The 18,082-nt window shown below is 35.8% G+C and overlaps 1 protein-coding gene across 1 annotated transcript in view; it reads right to left on the minus strand.

The window, feature by feature from the left end:
* Window positions 1–18,082, minus strand: part of FMN2 (formin 2) — a gene marked incomplete at both ends in the record, with an annotated part of 159,210 nt that overhangs the window by 29,300 nt on the left and 111,828 nt on the right. The window contains 2 exons of the mRNA XM_082306194.1: window positions 3,520–3,571; window positions 17,769–17,861. Of these exons, the coding sequence (XP_082162320.1) occupies window positions 3,520–3,571; window positions 17,769–17,861 (145 nt within the window). The remainder of the gene's footprint in view (window positions 1–3,519; window positions 3,572–17,768; window positions 17,862–18,082) is intronic.

The following is an 18,082-nucleotide window of genomic DNA, read 5'->3' on the forward strand; positions in this document are numbered from 1 at the left end:
CCAGCAAGATTATATTGCTGCTGTTGCTATTGCCTTATATCCTAGCACGGTAAACAAGACATCAGCTATCATATTACTTTTGACAATAATAATAAGTTTGATGCAAGCTTAGTTCCTACTTACTGTGGATACTGTGATCAAACTCTGTCCCATTCTAAAATTGTATTAGGCATATGTGGAAAAAATAGTACTTCTATTTTTTCTCCCTGCTTAAAGAAAATCACATCTTGAAAGATTAGAGGTATTTAAAGCTATGTAAATTAAAATACAGAAGACAGAGAAGGTATTTGTTGCTTGGTGGAAATCGCGCTGTATCTCCCAATTTTCAAAGAAAGATGCTAAATTTTAAAGTTGTTTAAATGATACATACAGCGGTGTGAATTGTGCATATAGCTATGCATCTTGGGACAGAGGACATACTCTGAAATTTAAAAAAGAAGTGCCAAATTGTGAAGTCCTAAAACATAGAAACATCTCCTTCCCTCCTCCTCCTCCTCCTCTCCCTCTCCTGTTTTACTTCTTTCCCCTCCCCCCAAAACATTGGTTTTTACTTTAGCTTGTCAAGTATTTCACAGTTTCTCAAGTATTTAGCAATGAGGATCTAATTGGAAAGTGCCAGGTTCTTTTTTATTACACTTTATCAATATTGTTAAGGGAATGATGTAATTGTTTGGGGTTTGGTGAAGACATTCCATGTCACTTCAGTGTTAATACCAGGCTGGAGCCTTCCTTGTCTGCCTGCGTAAGCTAGATAAACACAGACCTGTGTGCTTTCTTCTCATCTCAGGATACTTACTCAGAGAGATCTTGGAACATATGCCTATTGCGAGCTAAACATTTCACTTTTCATTTTATCCATGTGCCAGAAATCCATTCCTTGGATAAACACTTTACATACTGACACTCTTAAAGTCACTAAACACGATAAATAAAGAGAGAATACATCATTTCAAAACCGATTAAACATTTTCTCACTTGTGACAAATGAACAGCTATACACTGTATGGAGTCCCTGGAGCAGACATTCCATTTTCCTTGTCTTTATTTTGTGTGGAAGATTAACTTTCCATTTCAGCTCATCTATTGCACAATTGAGCTTTTCTAAAATACACATTGCTGCATTTTCCCCAAATCATTATTCATTTTAGAAACATTTTTGTTGTTATTGCTGTAAGAGCTTTTCTTTTAGACTTTTGCATTTTTATGGAGATACCAGCTTTAATATTTTGTGCCCAAACTAACAACAACAAAAGAAACTTCATAGTTTTCACTGAAAACTAAAAAAATTCTATTGTGGGGTAGACCTGAACTTACACATGGGCTGAAGTTATCCACTTCAGAAAGGAAAATCCAAGTACATTAATCACATTAATTTTGCTCCATCTAATCCATCACTTTTCCTTGCACTACTTGCTTGTCTAGCCATCCTATGCATTGCTGTTCTACCTATGATTAGCCAAATGTAACTAATCTTTTATTTTGCTTTTTAAGCTCTCATCTTCTTTTTCACTCAGCCCCTGCCAAAAAAGATCCCAAGCATTTTATTTCTAAGCCCAATTAAAGATCTTAGTGAAATAAATACATATAATACCAAAGCTATACTATGAAGCTGTCCTCAACATTTTAACAAATATCACTAATCTGATTAAGAATTTCAGTGGGAAGGTGGAAGGAAGGAAGGAAGAGAAATGTAGCATAGATACCAGTAAAAAATATCTTCGCCCTAATGTTGTCCTAGCATAATTCCTCATGTGTTCCACAAAAGGCTTTGCACGTGATGTTATCCTTGCTAGATATTCATAGTAAAGAGAAACAATGAAGCGAAATCTTCTTTTTGACAAACTACTGCGTAAAAGGAGCTGCTGCACTCAACACAGGGGGAGAAGAAAGAATTCGGACAAGTCGGAAGGAGCAGACGAAGCTGAATGAGAATCCAGGGAGCAGTTTGCTTTCTTCCCCCATATTGTGGATGCTAGATATACCAATCGGAATTTTTTGATATGATGGTTCCAGTGCAGTCAGGGAAAAAAATAAGAATGGAGAGTGAATTAGACACCAGAAGACAGTGATAAGTCACAAGATTTCTGAACAGATTGCAGATTCCCCTTGTCCTTAGATATCTATCAGCTTTCAACATGTTGTGTAATCCATTTTCTACAGGAGAAACAGTTTCCTTAAAAGAGCAGTCAGAGATCACAAAAATCTCTTCTCCTAACAGCAGTTTCTTCTCTCAAAGTTTTATTGTGAAGGAGATTTTTAAGGATAAGAATTATGTAACTCAGCAGTTAAACAAACCTGAGAAATGTCAGGAATGCCTTTCATATACTTGAAAGCCAAAGCAATACTCCCTTTGTTCCATTTTTGCCATCATGATCCTGCATGACTGATGTACCACTCAAGGACCTACCATCTCCTTACAAGTAAGTAGCAGGCTTCTTGTGGCAGAGGAATATCCACTCTCCCCTTGGCTTCCTTTTCAGGTACTATCTTTGGTGCATGGCCCAAGGCAATAGAGAGAAAATGTGGTGCTCTACCAGGAAAGATTTCAACTGCACTGTGGCATTACAGAAGGTGGCCAATTTAGGCATCAGGACCATAGAATGGCTAACAAACCATAGTAAAAACTAGAACCTTTTATAATGGTATATTTTACTGGAATCCTATTGAGAGACTTCCCAGCTCTGGGAATATATAATGAATATATTCATTAGCATATATTCAGTGTCAGTTGTAGCTCATACAAAAAGAGGATGCTATTTTTAGTGAAAGAAAAACAAATGCAAGCTCAGTTTCACTAAATCTGGACTATAAATGGTGTGTGTCATATTTTGGTCTTTTTCTGGGACAGATAAAAATCTGTCCCATTTAAACACTGCTTCTGGAGAACTTCTGGAGAACACTGCCAAAAAATCAGAAGAAACCACAAGTTGTGCAATTCAGTGAAGTTCCCAATTTTGAAAACTCTCTCAACTGCACACATCTGTAATGAAATGTAATGAGGTATTTTGCTTTTTGCCACAAAAAACTATTTGAAGGTTTATTCACAATTCTACAAAGGAAGTCACATTTAATTATACATATTATTAGTATATTAAAAAACAGATTTCCATTCTTTATTCTAAAGCAGACATTTTATAAGCACAGGAAGTAGTATCTAATGAATAATAGTTGTCTGGGGAATGCTATGTGTCTGTCAAATCACGATGATTCTGGTGTAGTACGAACAATTTTCTCTCAGTCCAAACGGTATATTCTGAATTTATTTTTACATAAGATACATGCATTTTCTGAAAGACAGAAGTCATGTACAACCTTTCTCTAAAGGTAGGCTGCGTGTCTATATTCCTTCAATTTTTTTCTTAATTGTCAAATTCAAATTGACAATAAATAAATATCACTTAGTTTTCTGAGTGCATTTCTTTCACTATTCAAAAATATGATAAAGCTGGCTACCAATACAGCAACTTCTACCAAAACATATTTTTCAAAGGAAGGTTTTACTGCATTGTTCTTTCTTACCTTTTATGTGCTTCTGCCAGCGACTTCTCTTCATTTTCTTGGTCTATTTTAGCTGTAAAAATACAATCAAAGAATTAGGTACAAGGTGAAAGATAAAGATGTTGTTTCAGGATAATGTTCATTGTAAAGATGTCATACATAAAATGTATAGAAACCACCTGAGGATATACTCATGTACATCAATTCTGAAAGAAAATAAAAAAAACAAAAAAATCCTCACATAAATAAAACTACATGAATTTTGATATCCCTATTAAAACACACCCACAAAAACCACAAACAAAAAGAAAAACGCGAAGCAAGTTTTGAAAATTAAAAAAAAAAAAAAAAATCTTGCAGTAATATAAACAACAACCAAGACATGAAAGTGACTTAAAAACATATCTTAAAGAATGATTCTGAAAACTTAAGAAATATGGGAACTGGTCTACCAAGAGGAGGAAAAGTTGAGTGAAGAGCAGGAAGGACTCAGCCTTATAGTTTTTCTAAAAGTTGCTTGATAAAAGCTCCCTTCCCTCTCCCTGCACACATCATGTCCCTGTACACACTTCAATTAGTGAAGTACTAGAGCCATAGCAGGCCCATATTGAAAACGACTGTTTTTATATGAAGAGAATAATAATTTGGTGATCATGTGATGGAAATTAAAAATACAAAACTGTCATTGCCACACATTGGTGAAAAAGCTATCTATTTTCCATGTGTTCTCTCATATTTTATTTTGTACCCATTTCACTTAATTTACATGGGTATTCTCATACACAAAATCTACAAGAACATGCGTATTAACTTAGGCATCCCCAATGTGCAAAGCAACAGTACGAACTGCTCTGTGCATGTGTGCTTAGGCGTGATTTATACCTATATAGTGATTCAGATAGCACAATTTAAATCCCATTTAAGATCTGCATGCTTTAGCCAAAAGCTTTTTAGTTTGAAACTTGATTCCCCTTTTCAGTCTGCTGGACTACTGGCCTGCTAATTTGCAAGGAGAATTTTAAGGTTCCCAAGAATTAGTGGGTTTGGGGACATGAAGAGGCTCTGAACTGTCCTGGAAACAAATGTCAATGTTACAGAATTCATATAGAAATCTAAAAAAGAAGAATAAACCTTTAAGCTATTTTTCATTCCACTTTCCCTACATAGCTCTACAACAATAATCCAATAAAATTATTTTTCTACATTGTATACACACCGCCTTTGAAAAAGGAAATCCTGATTTTAAATTTGGCAAAAACGAGAAAGGCAATGGAATTATTAGGGAACAAAGATAACCACTATTTTTCTGTTACAATGTTTCAGTCAATAGCACTTTATAAACATACACTAACACTAAAATAGACCCCTGAAATCTGTAGCAAAGACACACAAATTGAGTTTACCTATTCTTCCCCAGTCAGAACAAGGATCAGAGCTATGTCTGAAGCTGCAAATGCTTTTTATTAGTAGTAATGTAGTTTGCTGAGCAGGGTGAGTGGTGCCTGGATGTTTGCAGCAACAAACATTTTATTTAGTAATTATTACTTGAAGACTTGGGCTCCATCATTGTTTTGCTGAAAGTGAAAAAAATCCCAGCAAACCACAGAAAACTTGAGGGAGAGCTGGGTAAATGTTCTCAAGGAAATTCAAGAGCACGTGAAGCCTGCCTGATTACAGGTTTCAATACCGACTTGAAACTCAGCCCAGATTCTTCAAAAGGTTTTTGAGGGCTCACAACCCTTTTGAGTGAACTTGGGCCCAGTGTTGAGTGAATCTGGGCTCACTTAGAGTTTTTCTTGAAAGCCTTGCCTTGCTTTGGATATGAAACCAGGTGAAACCTGGCAGCTTTGACAGAATTTCATTAATTTTTTTTTTTTCTCTTCAAGGTATGACTTGTAAAACCATATGGCGCAAGAGAGAAAAAACTGCACACAAACTCCCTGGATGAAGGGAGATCCAATATCTAATTCTGCATTAACACTTTCACTAAGTATCTGCAGATACACCTTTTAAAATAAATAATTCTATTACTGAAAAATGTAACTTGGACTCCTCAGTTAAACAACGCTTGGAAATGGAGGCTAGCATGTTCCAGTCCAGGACAGTCTTTTAGTACATACATCATATTCATAGGTTATAACTCTCTTTATAATTTCCAGGATTGATGGGATATAACATCCTCTGAGCCGTCTACTTTTGGTTTTTTTCTTCCCTATTTCAACTGTTCTGCACATGTCTATGCTTATCAAAGCATGTCAGAATGTCCCCATTCTGGAGCAAGTTTTGTTTCAATTAAAAAGGAAAGTTACTATGGTCCAGAGAGGAAGAAAAAAAAAAAATACTTCAGGTATCTGTACTTTTAATCATTTCATAGAAAATGGGTATTACACAATGAAAAGAATCTTGAGAATCCCTGAATGATGCAGGTGCGTGTAATAGATTTTTTTTTTTTTAAAAAAGTAATAAGTACATATGCATAAGGCAGCTACTATACCCACAGAGAGAGATTTCATCCTGCATCAGATCACCTCTTGGCATTAAACGGAGTCTTGCAAGGAAAGAATTTTCTCTAAAAGAGAATTTCCTTGTAGTCTGTTCCAAATATGTGATGACACTTCTAAACCTTTTGCAGGTTATCAAAAGGATATTATTCAAGTGTAAATCTGACTTGCAATCCATTTGCTTTCTCATTTTTCTAGACATAAAAAGTTAAGGACCGTATGAAAGCAATTCTCCTTCCACAAGACAACAGGTGGCACCAGTGAAAGAGAAGAAAATATGGTATGTACACTCAGGGGTCTGACCCTTCCCAAAGAAAATATTCAGGTGACTGCTTTTGCACTAGTATACAGTAAACATCTGAAACCTGTGGACAATGGCTCGTCATAGGCATGCATTGAGATTTAAGCAGCAAGGGAAGAAAGCCTCCTATCATCAGAAATACAAAAGTCTTGCTATCACCTGGATACAATGGAATAACTATTAGATGTTAAAGCAGCTAGAGATTCCTATAACTGCTGGAACTGGCCACTAATACGATCACCCAATATTAGTGGTTACTGGTATTTTGCTCTGTACTAATCGCCCCATTGGTAAGCTGCTTTCAACTCATTTTTCCTGTTTGAGTAGGGGAGGAAAAAAATTCAGTTATGACAGCTTCAGTTAAGTGTCCCAGAGTGCATTAAACTTTACCATTTCATTCAATATAACGCATCTTTACTGTCACTTCTTCCTCCAAAGCAGTTCATCACTACTGTAAAGAGAGCGCCTGCAAGGCACTAGTTTGGCATTCTTCCTTCTTGGCAGCCTATATCAATTAAGAGCTAAGTACCAGCTGCAAGGTGCCCACCTCGGGAGAATACTTTTGGGATAAAAGTGTATTTCCTTCTACAAAAGAGAACTCCTCCACCAGGTGAAGTAAAAAGGAGAAAATCCCTACCCTCTCCACAGTAATCCTACCATAGCAATGGCTGATACAGGAAAATTGGTCATTTCCAGGGATACCATGGCAGCTGAGCACATCTGAGCACTCCATTCTGCCACTAAAATTTTTCTCTATCTATATCCTCAAGAAGCAAGATTACTTCAGAAAGTCTTATTGATTTTCTTTGAAAAACATTAAAAGAAGTCTTGTAGCCATCCAGTAGCCGTATCTGCTTTCATACATATTAGCAATCCGTCAGCTGACCACAGCAGCAACCGCTTGCAGGCTTTTCTGACAGATGTAGGACTTGCCACTCTCGGGTCAGTTATCTTTCCCAAATGAAAAGATTTCATGTTTTATTGACTCATCATCTTTTCTCCAACTCCCTGCTAAGAGTAGTTTTCTTGATCCTTGATACTAACTTACTAAACCACCTCCAAATACACTGTTCCAAATCTATTAAAGACTATATCATACCAGGAAATACTACCCATTATATTTCATGTAATACATCAGTAAGCAGAGGTAAAACTTAGTTTTATATCTCTGCCTGCATACACTCAATATATTGTAGCGCTTTATATGCAGGTCTTGTAATCCTGAAGGCATATATATTCTGTAAAATCTACTTAAAAGGATATAGTTGAAAAATAATCTCAGGTCGTATTGAAAAACATTGCCATATCAAAAAAAAGAACATTTTAGAGTGAAAGTGATCCCTCATGGAGCAAAGCTGCTTTATCTACTATTTACAACATATACTGAATTAGTTATCTTTTCACTTTTTCTTTTGAAAGCATCATTAATGCCTTCTTGTTGGATGATGTTCCACTGTTTGCCTGCTTTTTCCATTAAGATACCTTCAGATTATTTAAAGATGGTCTCCCTTTACAGCAAGGTCTACACTTCCTAAATACTTTACATATTTGGTCACAATTCAAGTACATTCCTTCCTCCTTATGTCATTCCTTAGCAAGCATGAGGACTGTACTATATCCAAGACTCGTCAATCAATTCTTTTAACTACAGGGTCTACGTATTTCTTCAAAATATACTCACATCAGATGTTCTAATTTCTCTCATCACGTTTTGCATTTGCTTAAATTTACTGCTTGATGTTTTATAATTGGAGCATAAACCTTGATTTCATGCAATTCAAAATGAGCTTTCCAACAAGGCCTCTCAAATAAAGTCTAATTAATTTAATTCACAAAAGCTCTGTTGTTATCAGCATATACCCACATTCCAGAATGATACATGCCGTTATTCGTGTGTTTGCTCTTCCAGTTCTTTTAGATTAGAGTCCTGCAAAGATTACGTATAAACTTCTGCAAAGGCACATATATGAATAGCCATACTAAAGTAACCTATGCATGTACGAAAATCCGAAGCATCTCACAAAACTGAGTGTGAGAAGTTTACACAGACATTCTAGAAAATAATGGTCTTTAGCAGAACAGTATAATTCACTTTTCTGCAAATAGTCCTTTTTTTTTTTTTTTCTTTAAGAAGCTTAGAAGATTAAATTAAGTGAAGAGTGGTTCAAAGGTAAGGACATAAAAGCCATTTTTTGACCACAAATTGTCCCTTCTGACCTCAATGGCAAGTGACGTTTTGGACCTATTATGCTAAAATCTCTGCAGGAATCAAGCCACTGTGTGAACTAAGAACATTGCCAAGTATCTTCTCATTTTCAGTCCAATAAACTTTCTACATTAGTCTCCTCCAAATTTAACTGTTATACTTTCTGCATTAAATCTGATTTTTAAAAAAGTTATTTACATGAATATATCTACTTTCTGTATGTACAGACTATTTTCTGTATGGACAGATATTGCATATAACATCGTTGTCTCCATCATCAGTTGTTGCAATTTCTTGTTTGAAAGTGCAACATTTTACTCTTTATCTTCTCTTCCAGAGGACTTAAAAATCTTAAGAAACACTTGACCTAAGACTAACTGGGAAGCCAGAGACTTACAATGACTGTTTTAAACTGGAACTATTTTGCCCCTGTGCTATATACATATTATTCAAAAGCAGTGCAATTTTTAGAAATCCTTTTTCCTGAAAAAAAAAAAAAAGGAAAACTATTTCTAACACTTTTACAAACCCTTGCTGCAGATTTACCAGGATCTTTAAAGATGACAATTTTTTTTTCCTCAGCAGTGCTGAGTGAATAGTAGCTGGGACTTTGAAAATATACCAGAGATCTCCTCTGGCAGAGCCACAAACTCCCCAAAAATCCCAACAAAACAAAACTAAAAACAAAACTGAGGGACACACTTCCTTAAAAAGCGTATGGAATGTCAGGCAGTTCTGTCACTGCTGATCCAGCTCCACTAAGATCTGAGGACCTGAGGTGCCTGACAGAGGCCATGAGGATACCTTCTGTAGGTATCTCACGCGCATGACTAGGACAGAAAGAAAGTGAAGACAGAGAGAGAAAATACTGGAGGAACAACCACCAGGACAGAAAGAAAGTGAAGACAGAGAGAGAAAATACTGGAGGAACAACCACCACAAGCAAGGGCATGTACTTACACTGGTATTATTAGGGTCTAAGGTTCAAGTTTGTAAGACCTGCCAGAGCTCCTAAGAGAGCTCCTCGATTCTCCTTGGTAGTACATGAACTCTTAAATGCCCCCAGAAAACACCAAAATAATACAGCTATTCTATTTGGCAATCAGCATACTATTCAACACTGTATTTTGAAATACTTTGAAATACCAAAGCAGAATAGCAAAGATGTCAGGATCAGTAGAAAGCTCTTGAGAAAACCCTCTTTCTTCCCCCTTTTAGACTTCTGAATGTATTTTGCCTCAATTTTTAGATTTTTGTTGTTGTCTATTCTCTTTGCATGTTTTATTTAATAAGACTAATGTGGTTGGGGACATGAGTTACACTGGGAAGATCTAAGTAGCCATTTTAGATGGAAACTATCAAAAAGGAAGTGGGTTTTGGGGAAGATTGAAAAGAAAAGTTGGATGATCATTAAGTTTTAAATGATGACATGGGCTCGTGCTTAGTGGCTTTGTAAAATAATAAAAAAAAAGGCATTAAAACTTAAGCTTAAAAATGAATATGCAATAATACCAGGAATTCAATGACAAAAATAGACTCAAAGCTAACAGTTAATAAGAATTATCGGTGTCCTTTATGTGCAAATGTACTAGATAAGCATAGTCACAAAATAAACTGACCCTTTGGTTCCGATTCAGAAATTATTCCCAGTAGACCTTGTAGGTCTACTCAAACAGCATTCAAATGCCCTCTCAGAGCTTTTGTTCCACCAGAACATTTTGTTGTTGGTTTGTGGTATGATCTTGACCCAGTGATTACTGTCTGTAGTCACCGTCTGGCCCCAAACCCTGTTGCAATTTAAGCTATTTCTGCTGAACAAGTTTCAAAGGGCTATGAGTAAGAAGATGCACGAAACTGCCATCCCTTCTGATCTCCTGATCTCTCTTAAGGGAATATCACATCTTCTCAGGTAATTGAATACAGGAATGCATCTGAGTAATCTCAGATGGAAGGCAACAAGAATCCTTTCATCTGCTTGTCTATGTCCTAAATCTTCTTGCTTTTTTCCTCTCTTTTTATTTAAAGTGTTAACTAGTATTTGTTTATAATTAGCTATGAATGTGCTTTCCAGTAACTTTCAAGTGGAGCCAGTTTTGGGTTTTTGTTGGTTTTTTGTTGTTGGTTTTTTTTGTTGTTGTTGTTTTTGACAGATATAATGCCTTTTCAATGAGTCATTAGAGCTACATTGCTATAGTTTTCTATTTACACTGAACAAAGATCCAAGTACATTTGGATGGTTTATTATCGGGTACATTCATGCTAAGAAAGCTTTGCAAGAGAAGAAAGGAATATTTTTTCTGGGAATCCTAGCAAGAGTCTTGCAGCCTTCTGTGTTCCTGTGACAAATTCAAAGAAGTTTGTGAGCATGAATACCCACTCCCTCTACCTCATTTTCTAAGGTTTTCATACATACATGAAAAAGAACATTTAAATACTTTATTCAGACCCCAGTTTCTTGAAGATAACTGGGGATAGGGGATCTAATATGCTGACATTTTCCTAATTATGTTGTTCCAGTTTTTTCAACACCTATGATAAACACATAAACATTTATATTGATTCCAACCAACTGCACTTCACAATGACCTTACAATCTCACACAACAGAAACAACTCAAATTATGTGCTAGCCCCACAGATTATGACCAAGATCTATGAAACCACATTTAAACTCTCAGTGAATATGTGAGCACTGAAAGTTGATCTTTGAAAGTTAAAATAGTTTAAACTTAACAACAGACTCTACAAAAGGAGACTGACTTTTCAAATTAATAACTATATTAATTAATAATAACAACAAAAAAACCTCAGCACAAGTCCTATCTACCCCTCATACATGCTGTGTTTCAAGATGTGAACTCTCTCCACATTTTGCTATTCGTGTCCTCTTTTAATTCATCTCAGGCAGCAGTCTGGTAAGAAGATAGGTTATTTGCCACCCTTTGAAAGATGGCATCTGCTGTCAGCTGAATGGAGGGAGAAGTGGGACCCAGATCCAACACTTAAAAATCACTCCGTCATACTTAGTTATGTGCATTCAGCGACTACTCACTATAATGTTGTCATATGTCACATTCACAGAAGTAAAATATGTTGTACTTCATCTGCAGCTTTGAGCTCCTCACCCCATGTTCCTTGCTACTGGTTCTAGAATCCTACACTGCTCAAAGGTCTCAGTCCGGTTAGGACTAGGCACTAAACAGATGTGCAGTTAGCTAGCAATACCAAGGACTAAATACATGTTATTAGTTACAGTAAAGATACTGCAAGAGATTTCAGGCCTGATTTAAAAGGAAAGCTGTTCAGCTGTGAGCCTGGACGCTGCAGTGCTGAAGAACATGTCATGCCATAGTGATTAGGGCTAATGAAGAAGCTAAGTACTCTTAAGCTTTAATGTCTTCTTTATTTTTCCTTCTCTATCCCAAGCACTATGTGGTAAAATCAATGTTATTTGAACACATTTTGGATTTTACTGGAGAAGAGATTTAAAATGTTAATTAATTCTCCCCTCCCTCCCCCCAAACTATCCACAAAGTTTTTGGTAATTTCACTAATCTGCTGCATTTATTCAGAATATTTTGGGGTGGATGACTTGTATCATGCTATTGTGACACTCATGCATTGATCTGTTCCCAAGTGACGCCGAAATACCTTTTTTACTCTACCAGACCTGTGCTGTCTGCAATCATTGTATTGATGCCTACAAAAACGATCAAATGAGGTCCTGTGCCAAAGGCACAAACAGCTGCCAGCCCCTGTCTAAAGGTCTGGCCTTTCATGGACTTTGAGGCAAGGTGAGGCTAACTCAGTGAAGCCTGTTTAGTGCTGCAAATACAACACAATCTGAATTAGGATTATTATGTAATAATGCACACCAGTGGAGGTGCTGACATCTGAGGTAGGGACAAGTTTATACACTACTGACATTAAACTATTTATTAGCATTAAGATGTCAGTGTGAGATTAAAAAAATACTTTCAGCACTCAAAGAACAAGTTTTAAAAGCTCTTTCAATAATCCAACAAAAAGAATACTAACATAAAAATGTAAACATTTGTGGAATTAAATTGTTTAAGTGTGAATTCCTGCATCTTTTGTTCTAATGACTTTATGTTGCTCACTCTTCAAACTCTCCAACATTTTCTTCCAAAATTAAAAAAATTTGGTTTTTAATCTTCGTAATGAGTATATTTTGATAATAATAATATTTAAAGTGAATGTCTCCACATAAATCTACCAATATCCAACCTCTTAATGTTCTGTACATTTTTTAAAAAAGAAAAACAAAAACATTTATTAGTGTATATTCATAATGGTGTTTTAGTCATATTTTCTCAAATTATTTTTAGAAAAATTATGAAGTAGTGCTATGTTCTCCTCTTATATTAATCAAACTATAAAAGCAACATTTAAAGAAAATGGAATCTGCAAAATCAATCATTCTGGGTTAGAAAATGCCAGAATTAAGATTACCCTAGCAGCATTCATTTCGCAATCATCTACAGTACTTCTGGAGCCAGGAACAGAACCCAGCTATCCAAGATTCAGTCTGATGCTTTAGTCTCATTCACAATCCATCATTTGATGATGCACAGCCTTTTGCTGCTTGACCTAAAAGAACAAGTCACAGCCAACTATCTGGTTGCAGCTACAGCGATAAATACAACACACTGTGATTTATACTTTCATTTACTAACGGTTTGGAAACTGGATTCCTGAATGCTCTTCCTGGAAAAAGAGGGAGATGGTTACGGACAGTTTTCCCAAGAGGACAATTTTAGCATCTTTATTCTGCAAGATCTTGAGGATGTGGCTAGAATTTGGGTCTAAAGAAGAGTCTGTATTCTTGGATCCAGCAGAATGAAACCTGGGGCTAGCATTCACTAACAAGAGCAGAACTGCAGAATTTTGCAAAATAAGACTAGAAGGAACCGAAGGTTGAATGGTTACCTTGTACTCCCAAGCTTACAATCATACTGGAATTATTCCCACTGTTTTTAGATGAACTAGCTAAACATCAGGAAATTATGGTTTTACTTCTTCTACAAACAATGCATTCTAGTGCTTGAATTTCCTACACTATAATGCTTTTTCTTAAGTCTACAGTCTAAAACTAACTATACTGGTTTGGCTTCTGAATATGATATCAGATGACTTGCTCAGATTTGAAGTCTGCGACATTTGCACAATTTATAGAATCTCAGTGGAAAAGCTGTGATTCCAACATATTACCTCTTCCCAGTTCCCAAAGCAGACTGACTTTTCTGAGGTTGTTGCCTCCTATCATAAGTTTCCTGCCCTATCAGGCTGACAAGAATGCACAGCCTAGCTGGAGTCCCAACAGCAAACACCCAAAGACTGCTTTTCACTGCAAAGCTAACCACAGTTAAAACCTGGGGACTGAGACTCATTTGTGGTTCATGCACACACAATTCTTTCAACATGAGCTGGCTATCCTATCAAGTGGGGACAAGGTTAAAGGATTACTAACTGCTAATGAAATTCCTCTACAAATTGCATGATGATTAGCGCCCTCAGTATTTCCCCACTGTCCTGTGTGTCAGACACATTTTCCCCAGGAAAAGAAGTGATTTCTGAAGCTTTCTAAACTGGTGGATGCGATCTCTGATGCTTTTGTGTCCCTATCTATCCACAACTACATACAGAACAAAGGAGACAAGGTTCCCAAATAGTGTTTTCCTTTGCAATCTCTCTTATTTAAATTGTGATAACTTGTGGGGAGTAACTCAAGGACAGAAAACTTCAGTGAATGTATACCCTATACTGGGGAGATGCAAATAGTACTTTTTCAGTTCCTACAGTTTGGTCTGAATAACTTTCCACTGGAAAAGGACCGCTGTTCTACTAAATTTCACACATATTTTATATTACTCAAATATTAGAAAACCTTAAAGAATGATTATAAACATGTAACAAACAAAAAAGTCTTGTATTTTCTGACAATTTTTTTCCAGTCTCCTTTTTTGAAGTAGCTCTTTTTTTTTTTTTTCCTTTTTTCCTTTTCCCTTTTTAAACCCTGTGGCTATAGAGAATTTCAGGAAAAAATTATTAACATTTGTGAAAACAAAACAACCACATTATATACTTTATGATTGAGGATTTACAGCACGTGGACCCAAAACGAGGACAGAAAACATGGGAGAACAGAGAGGATTGCCTTGGAGGTTTTGAGACACACAGGCCCCCAGAAATCAAATGCACAGGATAAAGCATGCTTGCAAATATCCACTAAGCCAGTGTAGAGAGGACAGGACAGGTAGTTTGATCTTCTGTTAAGCAGAATGATCATTTTAAGAATGACCCTGAAGTCCATCAGAAAAAGGACTGGCATCCTTTCACTAATTTGCATATTTTAGTGAATATGCTGATTATTTAGCCTACTGATTAGGCTGGCAAGGCAAACGCTGAACAGTCTCAATCATATATACCACTGGCATTTTCATCTAAAACATTATGACTCTGAAGACATTCTTGCCTGTTTCCCTTATCTTTCAAATGAAATAATCTTTACAAGTAAGCTAGTAATAGACAACCTTTCTTTTGTCTCTCATGAATCTAATAAAATTGTTAATGTTAAAAAAGATGGTTTTATTCATATGTCAGTAGTAACAAACAGCTAGACTAGCTACAGTAACTTAATTCAAAGTTATATATCTGTGCCAGACAGTAACTATTCTTATAAGGCAGCGCCTTTCTAACCCCTTGCCAAGGATATTTAATTTGATGTCCAAGTTTTCTTGCCTATGGCAAAACCATTTTCCATTTTAGCTGCTAGCAACAAGTATAAGTGAATATGCTGTAAATAACTAGCTACTTTGAACTTTTGGGTCCCATTATGCACACAAGTTATCTACTCTGAAAAGGCATCATATAAACATGCCAAATTATTCAACTCTATGAAAAATGCTTTTCATCTGAATTATAAGTTAAAACTTTTTCTGACTTTAGAGAAACTGGAACTTGAAAAGATAAAAACTTAAAGCTTGATTTTTCTTTGCCCAGAGCATATGTTATATAAACACGAATCCCCAAAAGGTGCCAAGAATTGTCCCTCTGTTTTTCTAAATGATCATGTGTGCAGTCTAGCTGAAAAGACTCATCGATTATGTCTACATAAACAACAAAAGCCCTTAGAAAAAATATCTAGATCAAAAGCCTGTCAAACACTGAACAGGAAAGAGAAATCCTGCTTTAAACATGGCCTCTTTCAAGTCTGAATTCAATCCCATGAAGTAAAAACAAAGGATTTAATAATGAAAGGTATTTAAAATTACTTTATTTTTGGAACTTAACCAGAGATTCTTTTTTCTTACATGTTAACCTTTGTCTTTCTTACATTGGGACAGAATTCTGCAAAATGTGCCTTACAGTTTTAAATAAATGTAGAAATTGTTTAGTCACAGTCCACTGTGTTCACAATACACATTTCCAATTATTTTCATTAAAATGCGACAATGATATTTTTACTGACATTATGGGTTTTTGCTTTTGTCAACCACCCGACAATATCCCTGTTAACATGGGAACACAGCAAAGTTCTTAATGGATGAGATGCATTTCTTTTTCTTTTTTTTTTTCCCCCTCCTCTTTTTCCACACTTTCCTAAAATACAGACGCAGAATCAAGAAAGGAAATTGCGTGTTCTTGCAAAACCAGTACAGATTACTATATAGCTTATATATAATTATGCTCTGGAAGTCATAGTCAGAAATCATAAAGTAAGCTAAAGTATAGAGTCAGATACTTCTAAAAGTATGGTTTCTAAAAGAAGTGAAAGAAATTTAACATATATGTCTGATGAAATAGAATCCTCATGTTTGATTTCCTACTCTGTTATTAAGGTTAATATGCAAACATATGGCATGATCTACAGTATATCATTAGTGATCTCTTTCAGACCAACTTGTGATTTGATTGTCCCCTATCCATATATATAAATAATAATATAAACCTAATGTAAAACACTTGCTACTTGTTTAATCATGCCACTAATGAAACATTTATATGTCGTGTACATAATCAGAATCCAGTTTTAAAGCAGTTCATACCTACTGTTGCTGGAGACAACATCCTGTTTGCCAGGTTTGGCTAATAGACATTTGCCTTAGAAAACATCAGTTCACATTTGATGGTTCAAAATGGTGGTTTTGCTCTATTCATTCACTGTAATTGAGAGTCCTATAGCATGGATCAGTATATACTAAACATACGCACTCCACTTCTTATAATGTTCAGATAGATGGTCATCTTGGATATTCTAACCAAGAAGAGATGAATGCGTACCTGACTGGCCTCTCAAACATAATGCATTTTCAGTTAATAATGATTTCGATATATGACAGCTCATTAACACAGCTCTAGGCCAAGAAATTACTGACAGCTCCATTGAATCAGCACTAGAATCTGAATTTTCATATAACTTACCTGTTCCAGAGGTAACAGGTCTGTCTTCTATTATAAAGTGCAATATTAAAGCAGGAGCACCAAAGTGGTCAAGAAAGTTACAATTACATTGGTATACTCATCAGGCCATTGTCACCCTGATGCACTGAATTTTAACTTGTATCAAAAAGTGAATTGGTCAATACAGAGTATACTTTTTCAGTGCAGTATTTCAAGAGATGCTCTGATATACTGCTAGTCAAAAATTAAAGTTATCCATACCTCCTGTAGTCTTGCAAAGGAAGGGTCTAGGAAAGCAGTGAAAGCATAGTCTATTCATTGTTTTCCTTCTAGCACTCAGGATGCCAGTTCATCATGCATATTTCTAATATATTTTCTCTTGCAGTGTTTTCCACTAATCACATCCAAGTATTTCATATGGATTTGCCTTATATCTGGAAAACCTTTAACTACTTTTGCTATGCTTACTCCATGTTTTTGGCACATACAAAAGAATTATCTCTTTGGAAAGAAGTTAATGAAACAGATCCAGCTTCAATAATTTTTCAAGGAACAAAGGTTGTAAAATTGTTTTCTACTGGAATGTTGAACTTATCAGAAGATCACACACTCAAGCCAATAGCATTTGTCTTTGCTGTCATGCAAAAGAGAGTGAGTCAACTACAGAACAACAGAATCATTTTGCAAATCTTTTAGAACTGTGTGGCATCTGATTAAACTAATCCACATCTTTCTATGATGCCAAAATAAACAGTCCCTTTCCCACAATGTATAAACATTGTTCCCATAACTTTCCTTTGAAATGTCATGAAAAGGTTAAGTGACGTTTCATTATTTACCTTGACTAATGAATTGTTCCATGCTGTCTTTGAAAGGCTGGAGGTGCTCTTCTAGTGATAGCTGATAAACTTTTGCTGCTTCTGTCTCACATACTGAAATTGAAGTAACAGATTAGTTTAGGATGAGACATCATAGTATGGATCTGCATACTGTAATAAAAGACACACTTAAATTAATGCATAGCCAGTGAAACTGCTGGAATATGTGCCTCAAACACACTACTTTAAGTACAAACACTATGATAATATATTCAGGAACAGTTACGTTCCCAGTCAAATGTTTTTGACCAAAATACGCAGATAACTTGTGGCCA

Source organism: Platalea leucorodia (assembly GCF_965183815.1).
Source record: "Platalea leucorodia genome assembly, chromosome: 3".
Lineage (NCBI taxonomy): Eukaryota > Metazoa > Chordata > Aves > Pelecaniformes > Threskiornithidae > Platalea > Platalea leucorodia.